This window comes from Archocentrus centrarchus, chromosome 16 (genome assembly GCF_007364275.1).
Source record: "Archocentrus centrarchus isolate MPI-CPG fArcCen1 chromosome 16, fArcCen1, whole genome shotgun sequence".
Lineage (NCBI taxonomy): Eukaryota > Metazoa > Chordata > Actinopteri > Cichliformes > Cichlidae > Archocentrus > Archocentrus centrarchus.
The window spans coordinates 21,058,669-21,070,669 of NC_044361.1; the positions used below are offsets into that span (position 1 = coordinate 21,058,669).

General features: G+C 40.8%; 1 protein-coding gene across 1 annotated transcript in view; it reads left to right on the forward strand.

The window, feature by feature from the left end:
- nphs1 (NPHS1 adhesion molecule, nephrin) overlaps nt 1–12,001 on the forward strand; it is a 44,137-nt gene that overhangs the window by 13,728 nt on the left and 18,408 nt on the right. The window contains exons 4-7 of the mRNA XM_030750428.1: nt 504–626; nt 7,582–7,704; nt 8,354–8,435; nt 10,744–10,847. Coding sequence (XP_030606288.1) covers nt 504–626; nt 7,582–7,704; nt 8,354–8,435; nt 10,744–10,847 — 432 coding nt within the window. The remainder of the gene's footprint in view (nt 1–503; nt 627–7,581; nt 7,705–8,353; nt 8,436–10,743; nt 10,848–12,001) is intronic.

Genomic DNA, 12,001 nt, shown 5'->3' on the forward strand with positions numbered 1-12,001 from the left:
GTCAGCAGTAGAGTAAATTTTAGTACTGAACTGATATGCCTGCCTGCAATTTAGTTTTCTAAGCTGCTGTGGTTTGATCTCTGGACCCACCGTGTACCGAAGTGTCCTTGTGCAAAACAAAACCTCAAATGTCCTCACGGCTGCTCTGCTGCTATTCCTGTATCAGTGTGTGTAAACGGGAACACAAGAAAGACATTGTAAACTTGGTTGTTGATAGAATTAAATGGTCTAAAAGGTGCGAGCTAAATGAAACCTATTGTCAGATTGTGGTTTTTGGTTCATTTTCTCATTGCATACATTCTATATATATATATATATATATATATATATATATATATATATATATATATATATATATATATATATATATATATATATATATATATATATATATATATATATATATATATATACACACAATACCTCTTAAGACTCCAAGTACTAATAATCTACATATATGTAGCATCTCTCCAACACAATCCATCTCTCCATTTCTGTTCCAGGACAGTATCATCTTCAGATTGAAAATGCACAACTGGAAGATGACACCCAATATGACTGTCAAGCGACTTCAGCGGAGAGCAGTGGTGGAATCATTTCCAGCCCAGCGTGGCTCACCGTACAAAGTAAGGAAAAAAGAAAAGAAAAGGCACAGAGTCTCATAACCATGTTTTTTATTCACAGTAACAAAATAATGCATGTAATAAGGGACAGTGAGCATCTTCGGTACTCCAGTAACATTCGTGACCTCGTGACCAGTAATCAGCATATAAAGAGCTGTTAAATATTCATTTCTATTGATACAGAGCTTTTATTTGTATAAGATAAGGCAGTTGCATTTGAAGGACAGTTTCAAGTTACTTTGTCCTTGGTACAGTTGGACTTCTGTCGCAGTTTAATTCAACAACATACACTGATCAACCACAACATTTAAACTACCACCAGGTGAAGTGGATCGCAATGATTATCTTGTTAAAATGAAACATTTTGATGGGAAACCTTGGGTACTTACATTAATGAGGATGTTACTTGAAGATATAACAATCACCCAACATTGCTGTAGACCAAACATACACTTCACCTGCCAAAGGTTGCCCTTATTGGCTGTGGCCTCCCCCAGCAGGACAGTGCACTTCACCACACTGATCAGAGGAGGAACCTAACAAAGAACCCATGGTAATGACCCAGCCTCCAAGGGGTCGGAGCTGTTTTAACAGCACAAAGGGGATCTAGACAATGTTAAGAAGGTGATTTCAGCATTGCTGCTGTGTATGAAGCACGGAGAATGTCACAGTTCTACTTACTTTTCAAACATTATTCAAGTACTATGCCGCCTTTACATGTTCCAGTAGGTCCACGACTTTAACTAGCAGCTGCAAAATATAAAATGCAGCCTGTCTTCTCTAGTGCGCCTCAAGGTGACTCATGTCTCATTCTTGCACAGGAATAAATTTTAACAGAACTGATGGAAAAGTTCCTTCTCAGACATGGACTGGAATAGATGTTATTGTGCAACTACATTAGACCACCTGTAGATACTCTATAACAACTGGTGTTTCTCTCTCCCTACCCCTTTTGCTTGTGGGAGCAAGTCCATATGTGGTAAGGAAAATACTCTAAAAGAACCTTTCTTCTCCAGGCGCACTTCATTTACTTACATCCCCCTCCCCATTCTCTCCACCGCACGATTTCACCCTCTCTCCTTGCTTGCAGGCTTTCTCTTTGGTGACCATGGACATTGAGGATTGGGGTTTGGGTAGGGGGGTGGTTGTGGCGATTGTAGTGTCCTCACTCTCTTCTGGGAAGAGAGCAGGTTTTTCTGACATCAATAGGCTAGCACGAGGGATGGCGGGTGGTGTTGTACTTGAATGGCTGTATTTTACACTGCAGCAGTTTAATATCCTACAGCAGGCCTACACCTGCAGCCACAGCAGGCTTGACTCCCACGTTCATTAGCTCTGAGATGGTTCTTGCATGTGTGCCCACATATTCAAAATCAAGACTATTGCCTTCTGCTTTGTCAGAAAGGTCAAAGTATGTGGGACTTGTGTCCATGTTGCATCAGGGATGGCTGGTAGCAGTATTAGTAATAGTATTTATCATGACAGACTCTTTCCCAGTGTCCATGACATGTTTATATATGAGACCACATGCCACACATCTCAGCGGGTGTTTTTGTTCTGTGTCTTAGGTTTAGGTTTCCCAGCTCTTGACTGCTGAACGTGGACATTTGTAGATTAACTGTTGCAAAGGGCGATCAGTGAAGTGACTGACTTAAAAAGCTCTCTGCAGCCTTGGTCTTAAAGGGTTATTTGTTCCAGCCCAGCAGTTCAAGTGATTCAAAATACGTGACTAATCTGGGGCTTGATAATGAGCTGATGAATTCAATCTCCCGTTAGTGCTGAACTGGGACTGGAAACTGTGTATCCCTTTTGAAGAGCGCTGTCTCTGATGAGTTTCCGATGGACTTCTCCATCACTGAACTACAGCTCCCAAGGCCCCACACCCCTGGCCAGTCAACCATGGCCATATCCTATCAAGCTCTGCATCAAATCAAAACACTATAAACTCTTTATGAGGAGAAACAGTAGGGGAGAGGGGAGGAATTTGAAAACAAAACAGAGATTGGTGGTTGTATAATTGGATTCTTGGGTCAGGGAGAGTGATATTATGACTGGCTAATTCAAGATGGATCACCACAGGCAGTAAATAGCAGTGGTAAAGGCAAAAATGTCAATAAGCCCATCCATGGGCTTACAAAGAGATGTTTTCAAGACATTTCCATTGGTGCAACCTAACTCCTGTGTGTTTTTGCTTTCCTGCGGAGCTTAGATAGAGGATTACTGCAACAGGCAGATCAAGTGGCAGTGAGTAATCCACGACAATAACAACCTCTACCCTCTCTGCTGAAGCCCCCTCCTCTGCTAAAACTTACCCCGCACTGTGCCCGTCACATACCTGACACATCCTGTGTCTCGGTTTATACCATTAGCCTTAGCATTTAATCCTATTAATGAACAACTCTCTCCCTCACCACATCTCATGCCGGTACAGATGCCTTCTGCAAATGTTCAAAACTGTTTTTGATGTGTTCTGGTTTTAGACTGTTACTCATTCATTTGGCATAGTGCGTTACCGAGATATATGCGTGTGTGTGTGTGTGTGTGTGTGTGTGTGTGTGTGCGCTTGCATGCGTGTGTGTGTGTGTGCACCCATGTGTGTAAGCTTATTATCAGCGTTGGTTGGAGGTTAGAGGACATTTTAGGAACCACGGCTATAGCGAGTTTTTTTGCAGTAGCTAATGAGTTTAGCACTTGAAGAGTATATAATGAGCCTTCATTTTATGATTCCCTGTTATGAATAATGGAACAACTTATAAATGGGGGCACAAGGCACGTAGAACATGGTGACTTTATTCATCTTTGTTCATAAAAAGTTCTGACAGTTGCCCAAGATATAACCCCATCAGAGGATGGGGTGTTATACACTGGTGTGATGCTTTAATTCTGACAGTGCCACGTTAATGTTACAGTAGGTTCTTTCTCGAAAGGGGAAGTTCTGCTTAATAGTAACATGAGCGTTTCCTTGTTAATTTATTTCGAATCCATCACCAAGGTGCATTTCCAATTGAGTCTAAATCTGTTTTTAATGTTGCATTTGCCGTAAATGGCCATTTGTAAGATGGATGCTGGCAGATGAAGTTATAACATGTTTTGGCTGGAGTGGTGCTAGTGCGGATGAGGGGTGACGGAGGTAAAGCTTTCTGTCCTAAACACCTGTTCCACTTCTCCCCCTGAACGGAGGGGATGCAGAGAGAGAAAAGGGAAAGCCGTTTCAGTGGTTTGCATTGTCAGAGATCACACATCAAAGACATACCATATTTGTATATGTGTAAGAACAAGATGTGTGTGTCTCTGCACATACAGTTCTGTGCAAAAGTCTTGAGCCAGCCCTCATTTGTTTATATTTTGCTTGGAAAATGGGAAATAGATGCAGCGATTTATAGAAAAACATAAACATAAATGGAAATACAATATATAAGTCTTTTTTTAAGTCAATATACAGTCTTTGTAAAATTCTAATAAGTTTCAAAGTCAATATCTGGTATGACCCTCCCTTATTCTTCAAAAAGCCTGAATGCTCTTCTTTGGATGTTGGCTCCCCTTTCTTCTGTTCTCTGCCAAGATGATCCCACACTGCTTCAATAGCATTGAGGTCTGATCTCTGGGGAGTCCAATCCATGATTGATAGTATCTTGTTGTGTGTTTGTGTATCCAGGTGTGCTTTTACCTCATTGGCAGTGTATTTGGGATCATTGTCATGCTGAAAAATGAAGCTGCTGTCAATGAGAAGTTCTTCAGATGGTATTTACATGGTGGTTTAAAATCTGATGGAACTTTTTGTGTTCAAGATCCCCAGTGGCTGAAATGCAGCTCCAAACCATGAAAGGGCCTTCACCATGTTTTACAGATGGCTGTAGACACTCACTTTGAACCAAAAATTTCACAATTGGATTCATCGCTCCACAAGACCTGCTGCCACTGATTTTCATTCCAGATCTTGTGTAATCTGGCATACCTCAGCCTTTGCTCCCTGTTTCCTTTCCTTATTGACAGCCAAACTTCCACTGAGACCATTTCTGATGAGCATTTGGCAAACAGTAGATTGCTCAACTGAAGGGCCAGATGCATCTCTCAGGTCCTGTGTTAGTTCTTTGCTGGATGTTTTGCTATGTTTTAAGAACATGACTTTCAGACACAGTGAGAATCATCCTGTTGGTGCAAAAATGCTGTGATATCGTTAACATTTTCAGTAGATTCAACTAAAGAAATGGGAACAAATTATGTGTTTTTTTGCAACAGGCTGCCAGTGACAAATGTATAAAATACATAAAAATTTGCTAAGTTATTTTGTCATGTCTAAACATCCCTTGAATTAGGTGCCTTTTTCATGCTTGAATGATTCATTGATCAGTATCAAGTGGCTTAACAAAAACAATAACAACAACAATAGCAAAAGCAACAGCATTGAAAAGCATTCCTTTGAAAAGGGTCAGATACAGGGACTGGACTGGAAATGCGTGACAAAGCAGCCAATGTTCAAAGAAAAAGCATGGAAAACTATCGATCAAGACCATTTAAAAAATACAAGAAGGTCTGGCTCCTTGGAAGCAAAACATAAAGAAATGAGGGGTGGCTCAAGACTTTCGCACAGTACTGTATAGGGAGTAAAACACATTTTTGCACATGCACTGTACATGCGTGTGAATATATGGTGCTTGCCAATATTTATCATCCAAAGATGAAACTGATGAATTTGTGTTATGAAGTCAGATCTCCATTATTTTCCATCCTGCTCAGCATAAACTTTTTTGAGACTTTTGTATCCTCTGGGCCTTTTCCAATATCTTTCAGAGAATCAGGTTAGTATCACATGTTAGACCACGGTGCCTGTTTTTAGAGCGAAGTGAGATGAATGTAGCTTGTCTGCACATTCACTCGCCTGTGTCGGAGTGTTTGTGCGTGCAAATCTGCATTCACTGTAGACTTGAGTTTATCTTTGGGTGCTTGTGTGCAATGGAGAAAAGAGAGCATGTGCATCTGTATGTGAATGAGAAGGAAGGATCGGTGCAAAGAGCTTCTTCTGCATATTGATGTGTGTCTGCTAATCTGCTTCTTATCTGCTTTATCCATCCATCCGTCTGTATTTGTCTAATAAATCGAATTTTTCAGCTCACCGTTTCACATCTGAATTGTCGGAACAAGTACTTGGCTCTCTCTTTTTATGTTCATATATGTAGCTTAACAAGAGAAACAGAGGTAGAAAAGCAGAAAGGCAGAAAGAGGGGGAAAAAAAAGCCTACTTATAAGTATACAAAGAAAGGGCAGAAAGAGTTAATTAAGAGAACAGCATGGTTGCTGTCTATTCTTTGCTCTGAGTGCTTGTCTAGTAATTGAGTAGGATGTGTGTTTTGTTGTTGTCCACATGTTCTATCGCAATTGTACAAATGCGCACTTCTGCAAGTTTATCCTGACTGGGCTGATTCTCTCACATGGCTTTTCTGCGAGGATGTGATGGATGGCGGCTATAAGCCCCAGTCCAAGCTGGAACACACCTTCCTCTGCACTTCTGCAGTTTAACTGCAGTGGTCAAGAAGGATAGTGTGGGTGGAGGGAGGTGGGCTCAGGCTGCTAGAGGGGGATGATGGAGTGAATGAGAGATAAGAGGAACAGGCCAGCATGAGCGAGCGAGGAAAAAATTAGATACCTGCCTGCCTCATTTGTGAACATATCATTATTCTTATTTTAGGATTTGTTAGGCTGCCAGACACCCCTCGAGCACAACAAGTGATGCGCCTGTGTGAATTGTGTGGGCCTGAGTAGATTGAGAGTGCAGGGGCTGTCAATAGATGCATGGCCCAGTCATCTTCTCAGGGAAGGGGGGGGGGGGCACAAACAAATGCATCTCATTATTGCTGTGCGCGCTTCTGCAGTGCTCTGGGTAACCCATCACAGTCCACACAGATTCAATTGCTTCTTTTAAATCAGTTTGAAGCTGCAGCCACATCTCATCTGTCTCAATCGCATAGAGCGAAGGGGTGACTCTGCACACTGCAACAGCTCCTCCTAGTGGCCAAGAATCGACTGGACGCAGGCACTCGGTAGAGAGGAGCTGTTGAATGGCTGGCTGGTTTGGTTGCTTGTGGTCCAGCTGTTGAGCCATACATTGGCAGTGGGTTTATCTCAGAATTCAGTGGCATCTTCCTGCTCCCGTAATCCTCTACAGCCTGTCTTAGAGTCACATTTCATTCTTCCAGTATCTCTTTTCTCCTCTGCCGGTCTTTCATCTCTCTTTTACACACACATCTCCTTCCGGTACTTACCAACTCTCTATTCTGTCTGTTAACGCAGGAAGCCTTTGCACTTGATGTCTGATGAAAGAAAACAACCTTCCCAGTAACAATAGTTTCTAATTCCACGAGCTCACCCACACACCAAACGCTGGCACAATAGATGGCCAGTTATCTGTAGGCTAGTGTGTGCATGATTTAACTGATGCTCTTGGTAAGGAGTAGCAAACAGATCTGCAAAAAAAAAAATCTCTTTCATAATTAGTTGGTGACAGATTTCTCAATTTACTGCCCAAAATTTTTGGTCCCTTGTGTTAAAAACTATGCTTTTTTTTTTTTTTTTTTTTTTTTCTGGAATCCCTATTTATGGTCAGATAAAAGGATTGTAGAGAACAGTGGAGAAGTGAAGACTGCTTTGATCAGTCCAGAAAGCACATATTTAGCTTGGGGGTGATCTGAGTAGAGAAGTGTTTGGTGTTTGCTATGATAGATTAGTACTGGATTGGTTTCATCACTGTTTCATCTTTATATTCTCTTCTTGTCCACAATTTGTATTCAAACACAACAGAACATCAAACCTAAATCATTCAAAAGCTGACAGTGTGACACTCCAGTCAGTCCCAAATATTACAATCTTAGTATCATATCACTGCATAAACTTGAAGCAGCATCCCAAAATTAGCGTAATCTATAATGTCAAGTTTGAAAGCTGAGCTGTTTCTCTCTTTCAGTTCCTCCGTCCAAGCCGTACTTCGACATGGACGTGGCAACACCTTGGGTAGCAGGGAAGAAGTACACCGTCACCTGCGTTGCCGCTGATGCAAAGCCTTTGGCTAAAATCACACTTTATAAAGGTGAGTCATCCTTTCTGCTCCGTTAGATTTTTATAGTGATGGTCAGGCTGACAAGCTGGAAGGAAGGGCAACTGCCTTTTTAATATTCTACAGTCTGCAATGTGTATAGGCCTCAACCTGAATATTTTAACAAGAAAACACAGGATAAAATGCGAATCCAGAAAAGGCTCCTTGTTTCATAGTTTTTGAATTGCAGAGTTGAAAGGAGCAGACTCTGTGTGGGAGGAAATCGCCTGAACATTTGAATTTCCAGATGTTTGTTTTACAATTTCATGTTCAGTCAATTTATTGCAGGTTCCTTGTTTACAAAAGCTACAATATTGCCATTGCTTTGTTTTTACCTCGTGTTCTTATGTCATACCTATTATGCTGTATCGTGCTGAAATGGAGCGAGGTCTGTTCTGTTTGTTCTGGCAGTGTGAAACTGTCTGCGGGGTTGTGCTGTAGGTCGAAGATATAATTTCATACGTTCATATTTTTAGACTACGCACACATGGTCTTAGCACAACTGTCATAGATATACATATTTATTATAGTCCAGCATTTACAATCCCACATAAGAATAACACTGGTGTTTGTGTTTCGCAGGAACAAATTTACACACAGTATTCTTCCTTTTTGTGCACCTTCCCCCCATTGTGTCTTTTAGATGGAGTTGAGCTGACAGGTGCACAGTTTTTCACCACGTCTGGCTCAAAGGATAAGCTTGAGAACGTAACGTATGAAGTAACGTATGTGTTCAGCTGCCTGCCAGACTCATTCTTCTCAGCAGCCTGCTCAATCTCCCCAAGTCTGTCTATGTTTCTTGTTTCCCTTGTTTCCACCATGCTCTTATTCTCTCCTTCTGTCTTAGTGAGTACAATGAATTTCTGCACACAGCAAACCGCTACTTGGCACTGTGCAGTTGAATTAGCTTCTGTCAAATGCACAAAATTACATTCCAGCAGCGAGACAGATCCAATCCTTGCTGGTTCGCCTGGTGCCCATACATTAAGCGGGGCCATAGATTACTTTAATCCTGCATATTTCCTCTATGTCAAAGATAATAACCTCTTGTCATATCTTTAGATAACATTGGTACTGAGGAGCTGCAATGTTGTTCAACTCTCAAGCAGAGCAGCCGAGGTCTTAAGCAATATTGATGCTTCTTCCACATATTCACGCTGAGCATACACAGCAGTGGGCGATGTGTGATGGTTACAGTTGTCACTGAACTGTAGTTTGATATAGAAGATGTAAACTGAAAGAGTAAACTAGGCTCAGAATAAATTCACTGTGTTTCTAAGTACAGTGCAAATTGCATTGCTTTCATTCCCGTGGCTCCTGACAACACACACAGCCTAAAACTGAGTTGGGGTACTTACACATCAGCTGAAGCCATCTGTTTTTAATACTTTTAATACTCCACTACATTTATCATTTAACCAGTTAGAGATACTGGTTACAGATATCTTACTTTTCAAATAAATGCTCAAATTATTCTTTCTTTTTTTTTTTTTTCCCCACAAAACTCAAAGACTAGAGAAAAATTACAATAAATTTCTTTGCCAGAATTTTGTTTTTTCCTACACCCATTATTCACCTCATGACTTCTAAGATTTATGCTTTTACTGGCGTTCAAAGTACACTCACAGACAAAGACAGGCATTTTATCATTGCAACTATTAAAATCAAATTATACAAGAAGAGAAAAAAAAGAAAGCTAAACCAGCTGCTCGGTGAGCAGTTTGTACATGTTTGGAACAGATTTGCCACTGGGGGAAAATTTCTTTGCAAAAGTGTTTCCTGCTTTGATTCTCTTCTGAAATTGTGGCTGACCATCAAGAGAACTCTATCTCACAAAAATGTGTTTGAGGTTGGAAAGGGTGATAAAGTCTTCAACATATGTCAAAGCATAGAGAGGATACTCTGCTTCACTCACAAGAAACGATGAGACACTGACTGCTAAATGTAAGGTGGCATATGTTTCATGTTTTTCCAACATTATTATTAGTAATGTTCAACCAGTCAACATCATTCTGAGATATCACAGACTGCAACTAGTGTAAAAATACTGTAAAATTAAGTGGGGGATGTCTTAAAACAAAATACTGATGTAAATAGTAAATTAGATTACTCTTTTACGTACACACACTTTTTTCCCACAGTCTTCCAATGTTCAGTTTTGGTGAGCCCATGTGACTTGTAGCTTCAGTTTCCTGCTCTGAGCTGACAGGAGTGCCACCTGGTATGGTCTTCTGCTGCTGGAGCCCAGAGAACTGCTGCTCACCGGATATTTTCTCTTTTTCAGACATTCTCTATAAATCCTAGAGATGGTTGTGTGGGAAAATCACAGTAGATTAGCAGTTATTGAAAGACTCAAATCTGGCACCAATAACCATGCCACATTCAAAGTCACTTAAAATATCTTTCTTCTCCATTCTGATGCTCAGTTTGAACTTCAACATTTCATCTGGGCCATGTCTACATGTCTACATGTCTATGTGCATTGGCTGATTAAATATTTGCATTAGCAAGCAGCTGAACAGCTGTACCCAACAAAGTGGACTGTGAGTGCATACTGAACTATATTTGTCTTCAGGGCTTTTTGTCATTAACACCTTCCCTAAAACATGGTCTCCTGACTTTGAATCACACAAGAGTCATGTGTCTGACTTGTTCATCATGGGTACATTTATTACATGGCACATGTCACTCTACCTCACTAGACTTACTAAAGCCTAATAAGAATCCCCAAACCCTTGCAAACCTTCTGCTGAAAAAGCATTTGATGTCAAGACACTGGATGGTTTTTATAGTTCCAGTCAAAGGTTTGGACACACTCGGGTAACTTATGACTGGAATTGCACATCACTGTATCAGTATTTTATTTATATATATATATATATATATATATATATATGAGAACAGCATCTGAATATTTCTTCTGTACTAGACAAAGGTAATAATGATGATATAATGATGGGATTTTTTTTTAGCAGAAGAATCTGAATCTGTATTTTTTTTTTCATTTCTTTTTCTTTCTGTTACCTCTTAAAGGGTCACTGCTCTGAGCTCTGACAATGGGAGGCATTTGGCCTGTCACGCCATGAACTCCGCTCTTCTCAGGCCTGTGGAGACCACAATGACTCTAAATGTGTACTGTGAGTGTCTCGACCTGTCTTTAAACTGACGCTCAACACCCTCTCTCTGTTAAAAAAAAACATACACTCTACCACACAGGAACAGAACCTGAGGGTGGCCCTTGGGTATCCGGCCTTGTGCGCTCAGTCTGTGTTAGTGGTGCAGGGAAAAACATTCAAGCTGAAGGCAAAGTCACACCTACTTCAAAACAATATTCAGCTGGGGCAGCCTCGTGAACATCCAACTCTCAAGGTAGCCCATGCTGGGCAGAGGTTTATATGAGGCTGTGGCTAATAACCAAGCTGCAATTAAATTTCTGTGGTTTAAATTTGTTGCTTAGTGATCTGAAGTTATTTACATGCTTGGTTATTGCCCTGGTGTTTACAAAGGCACACAAACAAATTATTAAATGAATTATACCAGAAAGAGTTCTTCTAGATTTTTTTGAAAATAATAATATAATTATAATACAGGAAGCTCAGGACACCACATTTAATAATAATAAATCTTGCAAAAGTAGCCCAGCAACTTTTATGTTCATCAGCTCAAATTAAATTTAGAATCCACTGAGGCAGGAAACTAAGCCAGTTTCTGCTGCCTTTTCTTTCATGTTATTACAAACCGTGTGACATTATATAATAAATCTGTTGCTGCACATGAAGGTTGGTTGATGCGCGCGCTGTCTCTGCCATTGCACTTGGCAAAGCAACAATGAAAGCTGTTGTTGCTGAATAAACAACCAGTGTGACACTGCAGCTATTGTTTACTACAGTGTGTGTTTAATATTTTCTACCCTGTTGATCAGCTGAAGTAATTGATTGTTGAGGCCTTAGAGTGTACCCACCTGCTTGTCCCAGGACTAAATCATGCTGTTGATTAAAGTGGAGGAGGGCTGCTGACACTTTCAGCAGTGAGTGCTCCCTCTAGCTCAGCTGCAGTATTATCCACAGGCTGACTAGACCCCTTAATGTTGTCTCTATCTATGCTTCTTCACATTAGATGCTATTGTTACTGTTTTAACAGTCACCAATAACTGCAAGTGCTCCTCCCTTCCTCTCTGTCTCTCTTCTGTGCATTAAGCAGTATGGGCTCTCTGCTAAAGTGCTAATGTTGCAGAACTTGGGACCACCGCTGCAGTCTTACTCAGTATGCTAGCCCATCAAAGCCAGTGCGG